Here is a 19,934-nt window from a genome sequence, read left to right as displayed (position 1 = left end):
AGAGGAGAGGAGAGGAGAGGAGAGGAGAGGAGAGGAGAGGAGAGGACCCAATAAAAGAAAAAAGAAAGAGATAAAGGAAGCCAACGAATTTCTCACATTGTGAAACTGATTACTCAAAACTTTTTAATGAGGATAGAAAAAAGTGAATCCTATATACAGGGAGAAAACTTGGCTTTCAAATTCCTGAGATGTTACATTTAATGTACTCACTTGATTTATTTTAATGCCCCTTTCCACTTAAGTAAATTGGAAATAACAATAAAAATATCTAGAGTTTGGAAATTCTTGGCTTTTCAAAATACATAGAGAATAAGAAAAAAACTAGACAGGAGAAGTAGCTCAGGTGGTAACAGAGCTTGTTGCATACGTCTGACATCTTGAGTTTGATTCCAAGAAACTACTTAAAGATGGAAGCAGAGGACCAGTTCTACAATGTCATCCTCTGAGTTCTGCACATGGGCACCATGTGTGCTATTACTGTAGATATAAAGGAAGCTTGAGAATGAAAATGTTATTTTATTCTTTTCTTGTTCCTGACTCCTCCTAAAGAACGTGAGGCCCTCAAAGCTGCACCAAAGCTACAATGAGTTGGGTTGCAGCAAAGCAAAGGGGCTGAGTACACAGGTTGGTTGTCAGCAAGCTGGGCGAGCAGTGCAAGCTCTATGCAGCAGACGAGTTCCCTGAACACTCTATTGTGCCATTGTAATTACAGCACATACTACATGGTTGTATGTGTCAGGACCTTAACCCATTTCCAAATTCCATCTTTCCTTTCCCCAATTACACTTCCTTTCTCCTTGCTCTTTTCTTGGGGCATGAAGGGTGATACTAGATCCTTCAGGTCACTACTGTGAATTGATTTCCAATCTGTTTTATCAACTTCAGTGTTACTGCAGTTAGGATCAAATTTATCACCTTTTTTTTTTTTGTCATTTCAGAAAATTCTGGATTAAGTGTGTGTGTGTGTGTGTGTGTGTGTGTGAGAAAGAGAGAGAGAGAGAGAGAGAGAGGTATATGTGTACAGTTATGCATACTCATGTGTGCTCATGTGGAGGCCAAAGGATAAATGCCTTATTGTCTTCTATCTTGATTTACTTGTTTAAGACAGACTCTTTTACTGAACCTGAAACAAGATTGTATACCAGAGACAAGAGAAAACTTTGCAACTTTATTTGAAAGCACACACACACACACACACACACACACACACACAATTTGAGCAATGGCAGCCTCTGTGAAAGGAGAGAAGACTGATCCTGTTGCAGTTACAGTGTCATGGAACCTTGTCTATGCATTTTCTTGGAGGTTGTGAGGTTGAACTCAGCTCGGGCACTGTAGTTACAGAACCCACTTGATGTCCTTGCTTGAGCACATGAGAAGGGATCTGGATCTTTCTGAGCAGTCCATGATTTTCTGAAATGGGGAAAAGTCAGTTTGCTGGTGGTAGTCAGTGGGAGATTTCTTGCAGTCTAAGATTAAGCTACCAACAAGGGACATGTAATCCTTCAAAATGCTTTAATGGTACTTCTCAGATAAAGTATGTCTTCCCAGATATGCACTTCCTCTTATAGAAAGTTTCTACTAAGTTTACGGTTTCTGCTTACTGCTTCTACTAAGCTTTCAGTATGATGGTCTGTAAGACATAGGGTTACAGGCTCTACTAATTCTTAATTCAGTTTGTTAACTTTCAACATGTCTCTTTCAGGGAATATTACATTGTCAACAAATTCATCTTCTTGCTTTTCCTATCACTTCAAGCTCCAAACTGATCACAGACTATCCAGGTCCTGCCTAGGAACATAGCAGTCAGTCTTCTTCTTCTTCTTCTTCTTCTTCTTCTTCTTCTTCTTCTTCTTCTTCTTCTTCTTCTTCTTCTTCTTCTTCTTCTTCTCNTTCTCCTTCTCCTTCTTTCTCCTTCTTCTTCTTTTTTAATTCAATATTTACTTTATGTACATTTCTAATGTTATTCCTTTTCCCATTCTCCCAGAGCTTCCAGGAACCCCTATCCCATCTCCCCTCCCCCTGCTTCTATTGAGGGTTTTCTCCCACCCACCCAACCCACCCCCACACACACTCCTGCCTCTCTTCCCTGGCATTCCCCCATATTGGGACATTGAGCCTTCTAAGGACCAAGGGCTTCTCCTCAAATTGATGCCCTACAAGGCCATCCTCTGTTACATATGAGGCTGAACAGCAATATCAACCAACCTAAAGAACAATAATATCAACCAACCAGAACCCCTAGAGCTCCCAGGGACTAAACCAACCAAAGAGTCTTACTTCTTAAATGAAGCCACACTGACAATGGTAAAGGCCTTTGTTCTGATAGCTCATTCTGATTGCTTCTTTGGTTGTGGTCACAGGCCACTCTTGCTTTAGCAGCATGCACATGGCAGGGCTTTGAACCTGGCCTTCTATGTTCCTCTGTGCCATCTTCTTAATGTTGTACCATTCTTCCAGGTCATAGCCAGTGAACAAAGTTTAAGTTTTTGATTGACATGTAACTTATTGTCTTTCTTCCTAATCTCTTTGGAAAAACTGTTCCTGTTTATTTTAAAAGATACCTTTATTTGCCTCAATGCTGAGTTTTTCTTAGCAGTTTTACCCATTCTCATGAAAATCTCTAACTTAACACACACACTCAAACACACACACACACTCACACACATATGCACACGTGCACGTGTTTTCTAGTGCAATTGTGTTTCATGTACCTAGATTTTAATTTGTAATATAGCCCTAGAGAACAGAACCGTCACACATCCTATAAATATTTCCTCTTTTCCATATCATCTACTCTTTTGAGATCCACAACTCCTTTAAACTTGTGACTTTACTAGACAATTGTGTATGGGAAGGACACCTCCTTCTGGGTAACATCTTCCACCAAAATCATGTTGAAAATTCAAAAATAAGTAAGGGTGGAAGATATTGGATTTGTCACTAAAGTATCCATTGGAGCTAAGACTTTCAGCTGGGTCTGATGGGCAGGATCATGGATGCTCATCTCTGCTTTCCCCATGTCAGTAAACCTGTGGCTAGGTCTGACACCAAGGTTTCTTGAAGAGTGATCAAGTAAGTGAACAGCAGACAGAGCTGCTGCCCCCCCCCCATCTCAGTGATGATGTAGAAGTCATTTGTGAGAATTTGAGGGAAAGCCCACATTGGATTTCTATACGCAAGCAATATACTCATTTTTTGTTAAGCATGAGTTACATTTTCTATTAAGATTATTATAAGGGTTCAGGGATTCTATCCAGTTACTCATCCTCAGATACATGTCGAAGGTTAAACACATGAAGTCTTATGCTTATTGTATCTTCATAAGGAAAACCCACCCAGCTTTTAATTGGTTATCTCTAACCTATAATAATGATAGCTAAACTAGTAAGACAGTAATAACTGAGACAATTTAAAGATGGGAAATGTAGCTGTGAAATATATGCTGAATGTTCAAGGGTGATAAATAAAAAGCTGTCGCGATATATTCTTTACAGACCACTTACTCATGTCCTCCTGTGTTTCAAGCTCCATCATTTTATCTTTACCCTATAAGTAAGGCAAATGTGTACCTCAATTTACAGACTAGAAAGCTGAGAGTTCGTGTATTAGGTGTGTGCATAATCATTGCTTGTAGGCATCACAGAAAAATCAAACTTGACATCTGCAAGATAGTGACTTCAAAGCTTATAAAAATCCCATGTTTCTCAGAAATGATTACAGCATAAGGCACACACATGGACATTCATACAAAAAAAAAAGCCACACATAGAACTTTTTGCTTTTATTTATATTTCTTAGGTCAAGAATTACACACTAGCCAACATTATTATATATTTACATGCTGAAACTGGCTGCAATTAGTTGAAATTCATGAAAATAATTCTTATGTGCTATTCATTGATAATCCTCTTTTGAATTTTACTACCGCATGTATCCCAGAGATTTTTAGAAGTCCTGATGTTAGAAAGATGTGAAAACGGATGCAATGAATCCTGCTAGTGCTTTGCATTTTCTAGCCATTGGGGAGTGAGCATGATGTGTGTGTTCAGAAAGGCTACAAGGTCGTTGTAAGGCTGATAATCACTACATTGTGAAGACACTGGAACATCACTTCTTATAAAAGGACAGCTCAGAACTATGCAGGAACAATTCCATAACAGAACTATTTAAACACCCATGCAAAGAAAAAAATTGTAAGTGGCATGGAATTTAAATTATAAGCAACTTTGAGTGAATTGTGTTTAAAATGGATGTGTGTGGACTCTTAACCACTGAACTAAATCATAAAATGAGAAAGAATAGAAGTTGATGGAAATGTTGACTTGATTCAAGTGGAAAGTGATGGGTGTGGCCTCAGACAGAGGTGATCTGACAGGGAGTGGCATTTTGCTTTAGAACTCAAAAATAAACTCTTACTTTTCATCGTTTTGGATGTTTATCACAAAAGTACTTCTTAAATCAAATTGAAAATTGATGTCAAAATCTTGCACATATCTAGAGAAATGTTCTCAATGAATTTCCCAAAAGTAAAGCTATTTATGAGTACAGCTTTATATTTTTCCAACTTAAAAACACAAACAAACACACAAACAAACAATAATTTTCTCAGGGCAGCTTCTGAATTTACTCTCTATCGACTCCTTTCTACTTTTTAAAACCATCTCCCTACTGCATTTGGAAAAATTATTTAAACTTTGGTGTGAAGCAGTGACTCTTTTTTTCTCATTTCCTTTCTTTCTTTTGTTTTTTTTTTTTCCCCTTTGCTTTTGAAAAATAATTCTGGAGTCTTTGGTTGAAAGGAATAATACTATCTAAAGACAAATGCTAGCATATACTTTAAAAAAAACAAAAACAAAAACAAAAACAAAAAACCTCTTCCAGCATGCATCATATGTAACAAATTTCTGGAGCTGGTACGAATAATTTTTGTTGTTGTTATCTGCAGTGCTGCTATAAATGTCTACTTTTGGGGGACTAGCTATAGTTTGCAAACTTTGGCTTCTTTTACTCTAGCATAGAAAAACTATTCAGTTAATCCTAAGCACTTCTCCTTTTTTCCATTTACCATTTTAAAAGCATCTCTTGGTTGTTAATATGACTCCAAAACAAGGCTACATTTCCCACTAAGAGGGAAAAAATGGGAGTGAAAAGCAGAGAGTAGACGATGCTCTGTGTGTGTGTGTGTGTATTCATACCTGTATGTGAGAAACAGCAGTGGGAACCCTTATGTATGGGATTCCCAAATCATTTATGTAAAAGGGTGTTTAAATTACTCTGCCAGGGCACTGCAGTAAACATACTTAGTAAAAAATAAATAGATAAAATTAAGACAAAAACCCTAAGCAATTATTTGTATCTATTGACTATTAATTTACAGCATATTTAATTATGTACATAACATAGCACGTTGATGTAAGCCATAAACAGAATTAGTACATTGCCTTACCGTAAAATACAAATTAGAAGTTAAAAATATTTAAGAAATCTGTTTAAATATTTACACACTCTCAGTGAAAGTTATGTTTGCTTACATAACAGATTCTGTACACTTAGCAAAATGGCATGATTGCTACAGTTGTAAATTTCCCTGACCATCATGGTAAGGGGTAGTTTGGTTTTTTTTTTTTTGTTTTGTTTTGTTTTTTTGTTTTTTTTGTTTCTCCTCTCCAGAGGATTTTTCCCCATATTCCTAATTTTATTTTTTTTCAATTTACATCACCAATGGATAGTGTTATCTGTGTCCTTTAAAAGAGAGCAAATGGATATTTGACAAGCAATGCAGAAACTAGTTAACATCTCATATTCTGAGGTACAGTACTATTGTAGAGTCAAACTGTGCAATGTTCTTAGGAACTGTAGTCATTGATTTGCTGAGAGAGATGTTCAGTACCCTGTATTATTTATTTTAGAATGGTGACTGTTGGCTGCCAAATTAAAAAAAAAAGTCATATGAAGGAAATAACTCTTTGTTGATTCCTTTTGTTTCTGACGTATGAATGCATACATATGCATATGTGTTTGCATGGATCTCTATATACACATATACACATGTAGATATGTTATAAGACCTGTCTGTGTTGATGTTTTCAGTTGTTGTTTTTGACCATGAAGTTAGCTATAAGACTGAAACACAGTGACCTACAGAAAATGGAGTTGGTCATAGTTGCCGATTTAAAGCAGGTCTTCCTTAAAATGCCTGTGATTTATTTCTCCATTAGAAATTCCACTGCACTTTTGTGATGTCTTGTGCTTTTGTAAGCTCGACAGATCACTTCTGTGTGGTACTAATCCTAGAATGTAGTGTCTTTTGGTTTTTTTAAAAAAAAAAATCATTATTATTATTATTGTTATTATTTTACTTAGCACTGCTCTTTTTGAAATGAAGAGACAGAAAGACTAGATGACACTGCTTGCGTCCTATCCCCTGTTGTTAAATTGCAGTAGAAATAATTGTAACATTCCTATGCAAACATATGGGTATGCTGCATGAGATTTCAATTCGGAGGTGCATTTCATACCTACAAGCAGTCATGTACAATATATATATATACAGATTGAGATCAGAGATTTTGTGTAGACTGTGCATTTGAGAGTCAGAATTTGCCTACTAATTTCTCAAAGATGAAAAAACACCTTAATTGCTGGCTATCTGGCTATTGTATAATCAAAAGAAAAAAACTATACATATGTATAAACGGATAGTAATACCATTTCAAGATTGCCAAAACATACCTTGGTGGTCCATTAGTTTAATTACTGAGTAACAAACTAATTGGTTTTCCCAGATTCATCAGACCTAGCACCCTTTCCTGCATTCTAATTCAACTAAATATGTAGCTTTAAAAAAATTCTACATGGACTGCTATTTCTGGACGGGAGGAGTCAGTGTTCTCTACCTACGTGGATACTGAATGTCAACATATGGTTCACTCTAGGGCATTGATTGCAAGGTCCCATCTTTTCTCTGCATTAGTTAGACCAGAAATCTGTTTGCTGGTCATAAGCATGTGAAGCCCACCCTGTGACGCTGCTTCTCTCCATTTTGATCTAAATTATATGATTGACTTCCCTGGACATCTAAGAGTTTGTTACAATCACAAATGACAATATCAAGGATTTTGTTATGGCTTTTATGGAAATTGCTAATGGGAGCCTAGGCTTAGGCTCTGAGTTGTATTTAGAAAAGTTGTTTCCGAATGGCATGTCACGGTGTGCCCCTGAGATTACGGTGACGCTTCTTCCTGTAGTTTTCCATTCAGACGTCACCCCTGCTGACAAGGGATAGGCACTTTTATTACTGTGATCCCCCCAAAATGATTTCGTAGGAAAAAGCCCTGGAGAAATCTGAAGAATCTTTACTCTGAGCACATGTGAACATCCTCAGTCAGATCTGTAGTCCTGTAACTAAAACTCAAAAGTGTAAAGCACATAATTAAAATACAGGAGCCAAACATGCCAATATTGATTGGGGGGAGGACAAAAAGCAAAACACAAACAAACAACAACAACAACAACAAAACAACAAGCCCCCCCCCAAACCTACCATCCCATCTTTGTTAAATGTAGAAAATGAATGATAAACTTTTATTTATATTTCTGGTTTCCCTTTAATTGTTGGAATAGAAGCACACAATGATGCTTACTATCCTAGGGTTGTTAATCATGAGGGGAAAGATTCATCTGCAGAATAATACCAGCCTTGACCCCTATACACTTAACTGGGGACCCTACTCTGAAGACAGAATTGTTTTCGACTGCTTTAAAAATAGAAGTAGCAAAGTCATCCTCTGAGGTAAAGGCCAATCAGAGTCAATTGTATAGAAAACATAGTAATTTAGTATTTTCTGTAGGTAAAAGCCAAATAGGACCCCCCTCCCCATTGACAAAAAATAAAATATATTACCCTATTCTCTTTTCTGTAAAGAATGCGTATGCCCAATATAGAAAGATGCACAATTACATAATTTGAAAGGCAGAATAATAACGACCCACCACAGCAGCCAGTGATGTCAGTTCTCTTCACTTCTGTACCACGAGCTGGGAGGGCAACACTCACTCACCACAGCCCCGTTCTAACCCTAGTGCCCACTACTTTCCATGTTTTGCTTGATTAAGTAGACTGCAATATATACAACGTAAACACCCTTTACATGATCAAACCCCACTGACCCACAGATTCCATTTGTGCATGCACAAGCCTTGGAGAATACAAAAGAAAAGCCAGTTCACACGGTCTCAGCAAAGCCTCACTGGGGCTGTCTCCTAATAGTAAAATGAGAAATTTTGAAAGCAAGAAAAGCTGAAGATGATGACTAATCCTTTTGGGGAAAGAGCAAATTCTCTTTTTAAAAATACTGTATTCCAGTCAGAAATAAACCCAGAGGAGGACAATGTAAGAGCAGCTGACACTGAGAAAAGTGACCTGCTCATCTGTGCTCTACAGTTGACTGTTAGAATGATTCTCAATATAAGCTATCAAGTTACTTCTAATTCCCTCCACTTCTCTATTTGATAGCTATTTTTTGATGAGATAAATGATTTACAAAAATCCTCATAAATTATGCTAAGCTCACGACAAGGGCAAATCACTCTGTTTCATTCTAGTCCTTCTGCTCAGCGCTATGTTCAGACCAGATGCTGTGTAGCAGTGATAAGGGTCACACTTGGTTATTTCACTCATTCTTAACCACAGTCATTTCTGGACTTTTGACCGAGCTCTATGCTATTAATTTTTATTTTAACCACCTTGGAAACAGCTTTTTGACAAGATGTTAACTTTGGCTGCTGTACATGGTCTACTCGGAAATCTTCCTCAGCCTAAGGCCCACATGAAAGATATGCTTGCCAGTTCATTGTAGGCAATCAAACAGACCAGAGAAACTGGATTCCTGAGTCTCTTCTTTAAAGCTTTGTCCCACCTCCTTACTTCCATTGTGCTCAAAATGCATATGAATCTATTAGACCCTTGAGAATCACCACTCCACGACATCATCATCATCTGGCTTAGACCTCAAAGTCCATATTGAAGTAGCATGTTCTCATTATTGCAGAAAATGTTTCATATGCACAGTGGTGTCCCAACTGCATGCCAATCATAGGAACAATGATGGAAGGCGTTTGGAAATGACTGTGTCTCAGAGAATTGACTGCCCATGCTCTTGAGCTTTCTAGCATCATCTAGAATCTACATACTAACCCTCTGAGTAGGCTGTGTACTAAAACTGATAAAGTGGAATACTTCACACTTGATCTTGCCAGCATGTGTACAAATCACTTGCGTTGTAACTGGAAAACCGCGAGGACCTTAGTGTATTCCTTACTTAGTAGAAGCAACCCAAATGGTATGAAATGGACCACAGGATAGCACAGCAACTAAGGTATTTTAACATCACTTTTGTCCTGGATTGATGTGTTTTCCAAGTCCTACATCAGGCTGTACAACTGTTTGAAGAGGAATCCAGTCCTTGCTTCTCATGGAAGGCTGTAGTTTAGTTCACATAATAAAGCCAATAGACAATGTTGAAGAAGGAAAACACCACAGGGAAGAAAATGCGGGACCACCGATCAATGGCATTCACATCAGTCAAGTCGGGGATGGTGATTTTCAGTTGAGAGGCACGTCTCCTCAGGCGACTTTTCTTTTGTGCCACATGTCGCTCCAGAGCATTGCGGCCAAAACTATGCCTAGGCAGCCCAGCTTTTCGATACTGGATGCTGGAGGCATCGTAGGCCAGCATTGTGCTCCTGGGGTCTCCAAGTCCCATTACTGCTTCGGATGTGGCCATCTCGTTTTTTATCTCAAGCGTGCTGAGTAAGATGTTCTCATGGGGGTCCATCTGCAAGGAGGAAGAATCAGAAAAGGTACATCTGAAACTATAAGCCGTTGCTGATGCTCTTACCACAAGGAACTCTTACAGGCACTTTACAGACTGTACATCACAGTGACAAAGAGAGCTAGCTTTCATACTGCAGGGTGAGACTTTTAATCGCTGCTCTGCCACTATGAGGTATTTGACTTTTCAGGTTTCTCATTTACTAGATCTTATAGATTCAGTCCCAGAGGATCCTATAATGTAATTAAAATAGATTAACTAGCACCGGCTTCATAATTTCTACTTACCCCATGCTGAGAAATAGAAGTCAAGAACCATCCCTTCACATAATTTATATTATTTACTTGACAGAAACAGATGCACAATTCAACTTTATTATGTATGGTATAATGGTAGGGAATTGGTCACTGAATTATATTCACACATTTATGTAACATATATTTACTGACTATATTTATTTTGAGAATCAAGCAAGGTATAGCAACTATCATTTTTTTCTTCCTTTCTGGTCATGTTGGGCACTGTACCTGGAGCTTTTAGCATTATAGGTAAGAGTTTTACCTCTGAGCTACATGTCCATCATCTTTATTTAAAATTATAAAATAAGAAAAAGTAAATTCTTTTTGTGCATTGATTGAGAAATAGAATATTTTTGTATGTTCCTCAAAAATCCTACATGTATATTTTCTTTGAGCCATTGATTATGTAAGTTGAGCTTTATATTTTATTCCATTGACCATGACTGCCATAGATATTAACATGATTTGTCACAAAATACTAGTGTCACATTGACCCACTCTAAAATATTTGTTTTTAAAATATTCTTGCTTGAGGCAAGATTTAATAATCTGAAATTTCTCCATGGGTTTGGTTCCCAGCATGCACAAGGTAGCTTTCAAGCAGCTGAAATCTAGTTCCAGGGGATTCAGTGCCTTATCCTGGCCTCCATGGGCACCTCACACATATGTTACATGTACAGATCATGCAGGCAGAACACTCACATGCATAAAATAAAAACAAAAAAGTCTTTAAAAATACAAAACTACTCTATTATGTTACTAACATAATTTACAAAGCTGTATATAAAACAAGACTTAATAAAAGTAATAAATAAATGAAGTAAGGAAAATCTGGCTAATGATATAAGTGATATATAGAGAGACAGAAAATATAAACAACTTGCTACATGATACAGTAGTGTGAGCATGGATTATTCAGAAAACAAAATGTAACAAGGACTACATATTAGTAATTAGCATTCAGATGTATTTTGATGGTCTTATATGATAATTTCAAAACTAAGACCTTTTGAGAAATAGATGCTATAAAATATAAAACATTCTGGGGCATAATAGTTGATCAGTTAATCTCTGCCCCCCCCTTTGTCAAATATTCTGTATTTGTTTATGGTATAATTTTACTTGCTGGACTAATAGACTATAGACTATACTATAATAGGCTAAACAACAATGCTATTCAAATTATTTTGGGAACATGATGAAATTTGGAAACGTAAATACATATATGACACAAGAGTACTGACTCCCAAAGCAGTGATTGTGATGCCTGGTTAGTTCTCAGCCTAAGGAAGAAAAAGGGGGGGCACTGAAATGCTTTTGCTTTGCTCAATTCTCTGCAGCAACTATTGCACTAAATACTCAAAAGCTTCCTTATAACGAGGCCCTATTCTGTTCACAGGTAAGGGTGTTCACCTGAACTTGCCTCCAAGACACCTGATCCCTAGGGAAAACTATAAACTCAAAGCTTCATCTTTTAAGAATTCAAATTCACAAGTGAGAGATTTGACTGTTCACCACTCCCTGCTGCTCCAACACAACACAGCAGCTGCTCCATGTTATTTGTGTTTGCTGTGCTTTTTACCCATACAGGAAATACATTTTTGCATTCAAATTTTTCTCTAATGGTTTCTCAGAGCTTCTTTCATTACAACACCAGGATGTTTGCCTTATTATAAAGTGTGATAGTATTAAGAGATGTTTCAAATTAGTTGTTGGCTTGGCTGTTAATTGTGTGAATAAATAGTAGCAACCATAATAAGAGTATTGGCACCCATCAAAAGTAATCTTTTCTAAGTTTTACACAAATTATCCTTGGATGATATATTTAACTTCAATGAGTTTCTATCTTATTATGTATGAAATCCAAGAGTTGAATTCAATGATCCCTGGAGCCTTATCATGTATTTCTCTTTAATTTACAAATTCAAGAGATCTGTTGAGTGTGATTAGCAGAGTGAGTGTTATGGATAGTTCCAGTGCTGAGGACGATTACACTGCTGCAGAGTCCGCATGGCAAGAGCAGTCTCCAGACACAACATTGGGTACAAATCAAACTGTAGTTTTCCATTTGCTCTTTTTGGTGTTAGAAAGCTAAACATTCCTTCATCTATATTGAGAGCTAAGATAGGATGTGGGGAAACGATCTGAAAGGAAATATGTAAGAAGGTAGACATTAAAGCACTGTTCAAACTGGCTGTCATGAAGTGTGTACATTATAGTGAGATACATATGAATACCAGGAATATGGAAAATAATGATAATAATATTAATATTAATATTAATATTCACAACAACAATAAATAACCATGCCATCGGGAAAGGCTACTGCATTGACTTACACATACTGCCTTACACGACACATAGAGAGCACTCCAAAATGCATAGCTGATCTTATAAAAGTAAAACCGCTGTTCTCTGAATGATGCAATTTGATCTTCTAGAATAGACTCAGGAGATGATCTTTCCCTAGGTAAACACAGTCATCTCCATCTTATTGGAGGTCTTGCCAGGCTGAAGAGAAAAGTCGTGGTGGAGAGGAGTGAGGCCTATGGAATACCTGTGGACAACCGATGAGCTGCTACTGTTCGGCAGAGACCCCTTCTCCAGACGACTGTTTGTGACTTTCATTTTCTTTAGAGTCAGGGTTTCTCGGTGTAGCCCTGCCTGTCCTGGAACTCACTCGGTAGGCCAGACTGGCCTCAAACTCTGAGATCTGCCTCCCTCTGCCTCCTCAGTTTTGTGGATCAAAGGCATGTGCCACCACAATTGGCTCAAAATACTTAAACCATAAATTATTACTCTCCATCTAGATTCAATTACCTAGTCAATAACAGAAAAAAATTAATTTATCTAAAACATCATTTTCCAGAAAATCCTTACCCATGGCTATGGAGATATGAAGTACGTAGGAATAAGAAATAACCATCTTCATATGTAATTCATTTCTCAATTAACAGGCAGGAAAGAGACTCAGGCCAGTTGTAATTCACTGTGATATGCTTAAAGTTCAGTGACACAGCTCTGATTTTCCCAGCCAATTCTAGGAAGATCATTTTTCTCCTTCATTTGTTCCTGTTTTCTACAAGGTCTACTTTATAGCACTCATCTTCTCTTTCCTCTTAAAAGTTGAGTTCCTCACCAAAGAGCACTCCTCAGTGCCCATTTGTTCCATGCTTGGGATCACCAATATGGAGAGTGCTTGTCAGGTTTGCTTTGGGATTGAAAGAGCACTTAGATCACGTTCTCTTTTCTGCCATAAGGCAGGTTGTTGTACACTGTCCTGTTTATGACCGCGGATTGTGACAATCTTTGCTTATTCAGGTACTACCTTTGGAACTAAGTCTTAACCTCTGATTTCAGTTCTACTAAATGTCAGTTAGGGAAAGGATTAGCACCAGCTTTCTGGGTTTTTTTTTGGGGGGGGGTGAGGGAGGGGACTGATCAGCTGTATATGTAAAATACTTAGGCTCTCTTTGTTCATAGCAAGCATTCAACAAACCATAGCTAAGATTGTTATTAAAAATTCAACACACAATTTTACTCCGCAATCTCTTATTATCTATCTGTGTGCCTTTACTATAAATTGAACATCTATAGCACACTGACCCTGCCCCCCCCCCCACACACACACTAAGGCTGTGTAAGAGTGAACAGAAAGATCATAGAATTCAGGGGCACTAGATTCCTGCAGTGGGAGAGTATTTGCCAGACATGACTTGGCTGTTACACACATGACCTCATAGCAGCTGTGACTACATGGACAACAGCTCTACAAGATTACCCCAGTCAAAAACCAGCATGGATAAGAGCCTCATGAAGCTCCACACCCAGTTGAGGAGAGCTATTGACAATTGATGGCTTCAGGCAGAGGGAGAGTTTTTCTTCAGGTATATGGCTCATGAACTTCTGAGCAAACCTGATGAAAATTCTCCATATTGGTGATCCCAAGCATGGAACAAATGGGCACTCTTTGGTGAGGAACTCAACTTTTAAGAGGAAAGTGAAGATGAGTGCTCTAAAGTAGACCTTGTAGAAAACAGGAAAAAATGAAGGAGAAAAATGCTTTTCCTAGAATTGGCTGGGAAAATCAGAGCTATATACCTAAGCTTAAGTTGATGATCCCACAACCATATGCATACAGTTAGCACGAAGGGAAATTAGTAGGTTTTAAAAAAGGAAAGTATGAAATTGAAATCAAACATGGTAGGGGAATAAAAGAGAAACTGTATGGGGGAGGGAGTGGGAGTAGAAAAATAGGGCCTAGAGGTCAAGCCAAAGAATGACATGGTCAGTACTCCAGTGGCAGGGATCAGAGACAGATCCTGGCAGGGATCAGGGACAGATGACCAGGCTTGTCTTTCCTCCTGATATGTTAGTTTCATTAAAATTCTCATGATAGTAAATTATACTAATTTTCTTGCTATTTGTTGTTTATCAGACAACTCTTTTTGAGGAAGCATAAAAGGAGGTCTGACTGTGTCACTGTTATATCCTCAAGAATCCTGCATTGTTCTCATCGCAATGTAGATGTTTAGTAAAGGGTGGTTTGATGTAATTAATTTTGGGATAATTAAAATCTAATTCACCTCTTTGTGAGTCATCAGTACGTGAATTCATTGATTTCATATAATTCTAAAGAACAGAACGCCCCAGGAACACCTCTGCATCTCTCTCTGCCCCCAAGATTTCTTTCTCTATTTGCATAGGTATTTTTGTTGTTGTTGTTGGTTTGTTTGTTTCTTTCTTTTTCTAAAATAGAAGCACTATACTCCCATGCTGCCCAGTGTTACTTCCAGGACAGATCCTTCATTCTTACAGAGAGAAGAGCATTTAGTGACTAACAGCTTGAAGTTGAAAATTAAGCATTTTATTTACAGAACACTTTCAGTTGTCCCAGAAGCCACTTAGAGCTGGCCCTGATCCCACACTTGGAAAAGAGTGAAGAGGAGGCAGAGCAGGAATTAGATTTAGGTCTGTTCCACTTTCCCTTGCTGGAGCATGGAACCAGTCTACATCAGTGGGGCAGTCATCTGGAGCCTTACACAATTATCCAGAGGAAGGACTGGATGAGAGTGTTTGGAGCTTACTGTGTCACTAAAGGTAAGAGCTAGAAAAACTTGTGTTAGCTCCAACACATTTAGGTGAGAAGAGCAGACATCTGTTTTCTGTCTGCTTATCATGTCTTGTCCACTTATTCTAATTTCTATCTGAAAATATACCTTCCAAATCTCTCTTCTCAGTTTCTGTGTGCCTGGTGCAAATGTACTTGATTAAGTATCTTCCTGATGCTGTGATTGGCTGAGTAATGGATATATAACCTTTTTTTTTCTTTTTTAGCCAGTGGCATGTTGTGAGTTCTCAGATGAACCCAACAGAAAAATATATACGCAACCAATACCAGTGGATTTACACGTAGAAGCAGATGACCCTGAATCTGTAGATTCTGTTGATACATTTGAAGTAGAAGAGGCATTCATGGCTTGAGACACATTTGCTCAAAGTTTCTTTCAATTCTCTACTGTTTATATAAAAGCAAAATTAATAACAAATATTTTTTAGAAAAAACAAATATCATTTTAATAAATAGATTTTAAATTCAATAATGATTATCTTGCATTTTCTTTGGAGATATTTGTTGTTATAAGATAATATTTGCTATGAAGGTTTTAGAAAGAGATTCTCAAAGTGTTTCAGCTTTCAGCTGTAATCCTGTCCAAGAGACCATCCTAGGTGTTTAACTGTAAATTCTTCAGGCTGAGTTTTGTCACTGAATTCCTTCTCTGCATACTACATTTAGATGATAATTTTTAGAAAATTTGAAGACACTGCCATTGACCCATGGATTTTATCTAATTAAAAATGTTTCTCCCTTTTTTCTTCTCCTCCTCCTCTCCTTTCTCCTCCTCCTCCTCTTCCTCCTCCTCTTCCTCCTTCTCTTCCTCCTCCTTTTTCTCCTCCTCTTCCTTCTCCTCCTCCTCCCCCTCCTCCTTTTCTGATCTAACCTTTCCTAACTGTCTCTCCTCACCAGAGCAGGAAAGACACGTGAAACCAAACTCATCTAACCTGGTTTCTTCAGAGGACATGAAGGAGAGCTCATTTTCCTTTAATGTATTGCTGTGAACTCCATTGCCCTGGAAAAAACACCAAGATTATGAAACTATTCTCTCCTGCTATTTCTAACTATCCAAATAGCCATGGGCAGTTTGTTAATAGCAGCTGAAACAAGATGGAGAAAAGCAAAAACAAACAAGGGAAAGAAAGAAGACAGAGATGGGCAGGTAAACCCACAGGTGCAGATGAGCTGTTTTTGCATTGTGCTCTTATTTCAGGCTCTGCTTCTTATTCACCTATTCCTTTGTAAAACCACACTTGTTTGGGGAGGTTGTATAAAATCACCATTATCAATCAAATCTGTTGTTTCCCATCTAAAGCCACTGTCTGGAAATCAAGATGCACCTGGAGCTGCATTTTTCAATCAAGAGTCAAGTGCTGGGTTTGAGAGGCAGACACGATTCTCCTGTAAGGATCCTCTGAGAATGAAAACAGCTTGTACATTATCCATTTGGCAGATCTACTGGCTGCAGAGACACCTCTGCTGACATGGCTGATAGCTGACCCAGGGAACACTGCCACAGACACTGGTAAATTAACTCAGGATATTTGGAATACAGCTTTGTTTCCTTACTGCTGTCTGCTTATCAACATTTTTTCAGAGAAAGAAGACTGGACTGCTAAAGGATTGCATTTTGCTTGTTTTTTGTTTGTTTTGTTTTGTTTTTGTTTTAATAATAATAATACATTAAGCTCTGAAGAGTGTGACTTACTTTTTGTAAAATGACTGTTTAATTCCAAATTTGACTTTAGACTCACTGATTCTTTGCCTGAATGCTATTTATAATTGATGTATGATCTACAGGGACACCCTTATGTTTAAGGTCATATACAGAAAAACAAGTCACATCTCTCAGACTAGACTCGCCAGCTTACATGAGAAAGGAGAATAGAGCTATTTTAAAATTCAATTCACCACTGGCATTACCCAGTACATGAGAAATTGCAGATAAAAACAGCTTCTAACTATATAGTTTCCCTTCACTGTGCCTACTGAGGGTAGGAGATCTTGTTTTATCTTCCATGAAATGGCACTGTGGCCCGTGAGACTTAAAATGCTAAGTCAATGAACCATTAAGCACCTGGGGATAGCCAATGCACTCTTTCTGGAGGTGGAAATCCTCTGAAAATACCTAGCACACGCTCAGTATTCTGTAAAGTGAAAGAAAGTTCAACCAAGCAGAATGTGTAATGGGAATTTTAGCAGTGCAAGTGAAGGCCAATGCTGTTGATTCTTCAAGTCCTTGAACCAAAGTGAGTAGAGAAACAGCAATCAAAGTTGGCATTTAGAATTTGGGACTGGATGTAGGAAGAACACTTCACAATATCCAGGTAGCTTTTGTCTCACTATATATGTATTATGCAGTATATGCGCGCGTGCGTGCATGTGTTTGTATTCATCATTTCTTCATTCCTTCCTCTTTCCTTCTTTGCCTTCTTCTATCCCTTTCTACTTCCATATTTTCCTTCATTTTAAAATATATTAAATTGGTGCCACAATTGCTTATTCAAACAAACAAACAAACAAACAAACAAATAAAACCCAAACCAAAACATGGTATATTGAATCTATAACAGAGTTAGATAATTCTGGAAGCTCTTCTAAGCCAGGCTGTGGAGACCTATTACATGGGACCAACCAGGTGCTGAGAGATAATTGCTCTACAACCATACTTGTCTGTGGACTCCACAATAGCAACATCCCCCAGTACACAACACACTGACAAAGAGGTGTCATTTATAACACAAGCCAGAATGAATATAAGGTCTGCTTTCTTTAATTAAGTTAGTTACTACCATCAAATGAGAACTACCCTTTGCATCATAAATTAGTCCATGATTACTTCAGGCATAGTTACATGCTTAAAACTTTTTCTGGTGTTGATAAATAATTAGTAGAAAATGTACTGCATTAATTATTTGCAGTCCAGAGTGAAAAAAGTAGTATGCAATAGATTTCAGCATCTTTGAAATACAGTGACAATTATTGTTGCTTTGATAATTCTTATTTTTTGACTAGATATGAAGTTTCCTTAGTAAACAGCTTTTATGTTACGCATCTTCAATCAGTGCAGTCATTCCTTATGATTGACACCTGCTATGATCCTAATGTCACCAGATGAAATGTTTCTGCTTCTCTCACAAAAAGATTCCACCAGGTTAGCAGATAAATGCAATGAGCTAGGGGATGGCTCATTTTCTGAGAAGGTGGAACTTTTCTGAGGAAGCAGAAGCAGAACTCAGGATAGGAGTCTCTTCTCTTCAAAGCACCCTGGTAACAGGCCTCATAACACTTGCAATCACTGCAGAATGAACCTGTGAACTCCGTGATAGGCATGGGTGTCTACAGAATTGACATTCTTACCCTTTAGATCATCCTCTTAGATTAACTGCCCTTTGCAAATTTTTTTAAGCATTGGCAAGAACGGGAGCTTCAGCAATGACAGCAGATGCCTATTTTGACTTTCGCTCCCTCTCCTGCTCCCCACCTCCTCCAGCTCTTCCTCACTTCCTCCAGCTCCTCCTTGTCCTCCTCCTCCTCCCTTGTTCTCCCAGTCATCCCCTTCTTCCTTTTTTCTAATTCTGTCTTGCTTTATTGTACCCCTCCTCTCTTTCTCCACACCACTTCCCCTTCCTCCTCATTTGTTCCTTCTTCACCCTCTTCCTCCTTCACCTTCTTTTTCAACACCATTATTTACTAACTGTCTTGAGACTTCCTACCTTCTACTGGGGCTTTCTGAAATTATAGACAGATGTCATCATGCTCAACCCCTTAAAGGGTCTTAGCCAGAAAATCTAGGTGAAGTATGGAAGTCTCATACAGGAAGAGCTGCAGTGGGCAAGTGAGCTCCCTGGAGATGGCCTCACTGTCCTGCTCAGCATCAGTGGGTGAGCTCTGATGTGGCATGTCCCCGGAGACTTTGTTTCAGGATTGTTTTTTGCTACTAATGTACTTTCTCATGTTTTTCATTGCCTACTCCTCATTCATTTGGGTTAGTGTGAATGGACACCAAGAGACCCTCACTACCTATCACTTGGTGTAGTTACTTCCTTGGTGATGGGCCATTCCGTTAGGCAAGCTTTTCTGCACATCAACATGAAGCTGAAAATTCTTGAGATAACCCTGCCTAGACGAGTTAATAATTTTATAGAATTTCTGACTTGATTTAAGTAATTTTTAAAGGTTATTTGGATTTAAATAATTTTGGTATGTTAGGGTATTTGACAAAAAAAAAACCATAAAGTAAGGATATTAGGACAATTGATAGGAAGTTGAAGTTAGAATTAAGAATAAAGTGTGCCCTTTCCTGATAGAATGGCAAGAGCTGCCTGAGTGAGAGAAAGGAGTATGGTGAGCACTCATGCATTACAGGCACATCATGGCATACAAGCTAGAAAAGTGGGACAGTGAGCGTTCATGCACTACAGGCACTAAGAATAGGTAGGAAGAATGGGCTTGGGACAAGCTAATGATGTAAGCATACCCTCTAAGTTGGCTTGAGTTCTTTGATCTTGTGATATAGGGATTTGGTAACAGGATTTTGGTGTGTACCAGGAAATGATAAGGTTATTTAAAAAGAGCAAATAACTCCATTGTGAGTATAAGAACAGAAAACAGGTTCCGGTCAGAAAAGCACCTGGGCAGCTGGGGCGCAGGGTCAGCTGACACTCGCCAGCTACCCACAAC

The 19,934-nt window shown here is 38.2% G+C and overlaps 1 protein-coding gene across 2 annotated transcripts in view; it reads right to left on the bottom strand.

The window, feature by feature from the left end:
- Positions 1-3,771: 3,771 nt before the first annotated feature.
- Gabrb2 (gamma-aminobutyric acid type A receptor beta2 subunit) overlaps positions 3,772-19,934 on the bottom strand; it is a 207,480-nt gene continuing 191,317 nt past the window's right edge. For both annotated transcript variants that reach the window (XM_021176879.2, XM_029483941.1), the window contains exon 10: positions 3,772-9,839. In XM_021176879.2, the coding sequence (XP_021032538.1) occupies positions 9,492-9,839 (348 nt within the window). In that variant the 3' untranslated portion in view covers positions 3,772-9,491. The remainder of the gene's footprint in view (positions 9,840-19,934) is intronic.

Source organism: Mus caroli, chromosome 11 (genome assembly GCF_900094665.2).
Source record: "Mus caroli chromosome 11, CAROLI_EIJ_v1.1, whole genome shotgun sequence".
NCBI lineage: Eukaryota > Metazoa > Chordata > Mammalia > Rodentia > Muridae > Mus > Mus caroli.
The sequence above is the reverse complement of the archived record's forward strand: the minus strand, read 5'-3'. Positions and strand labels throughout refer to the sequence as shown.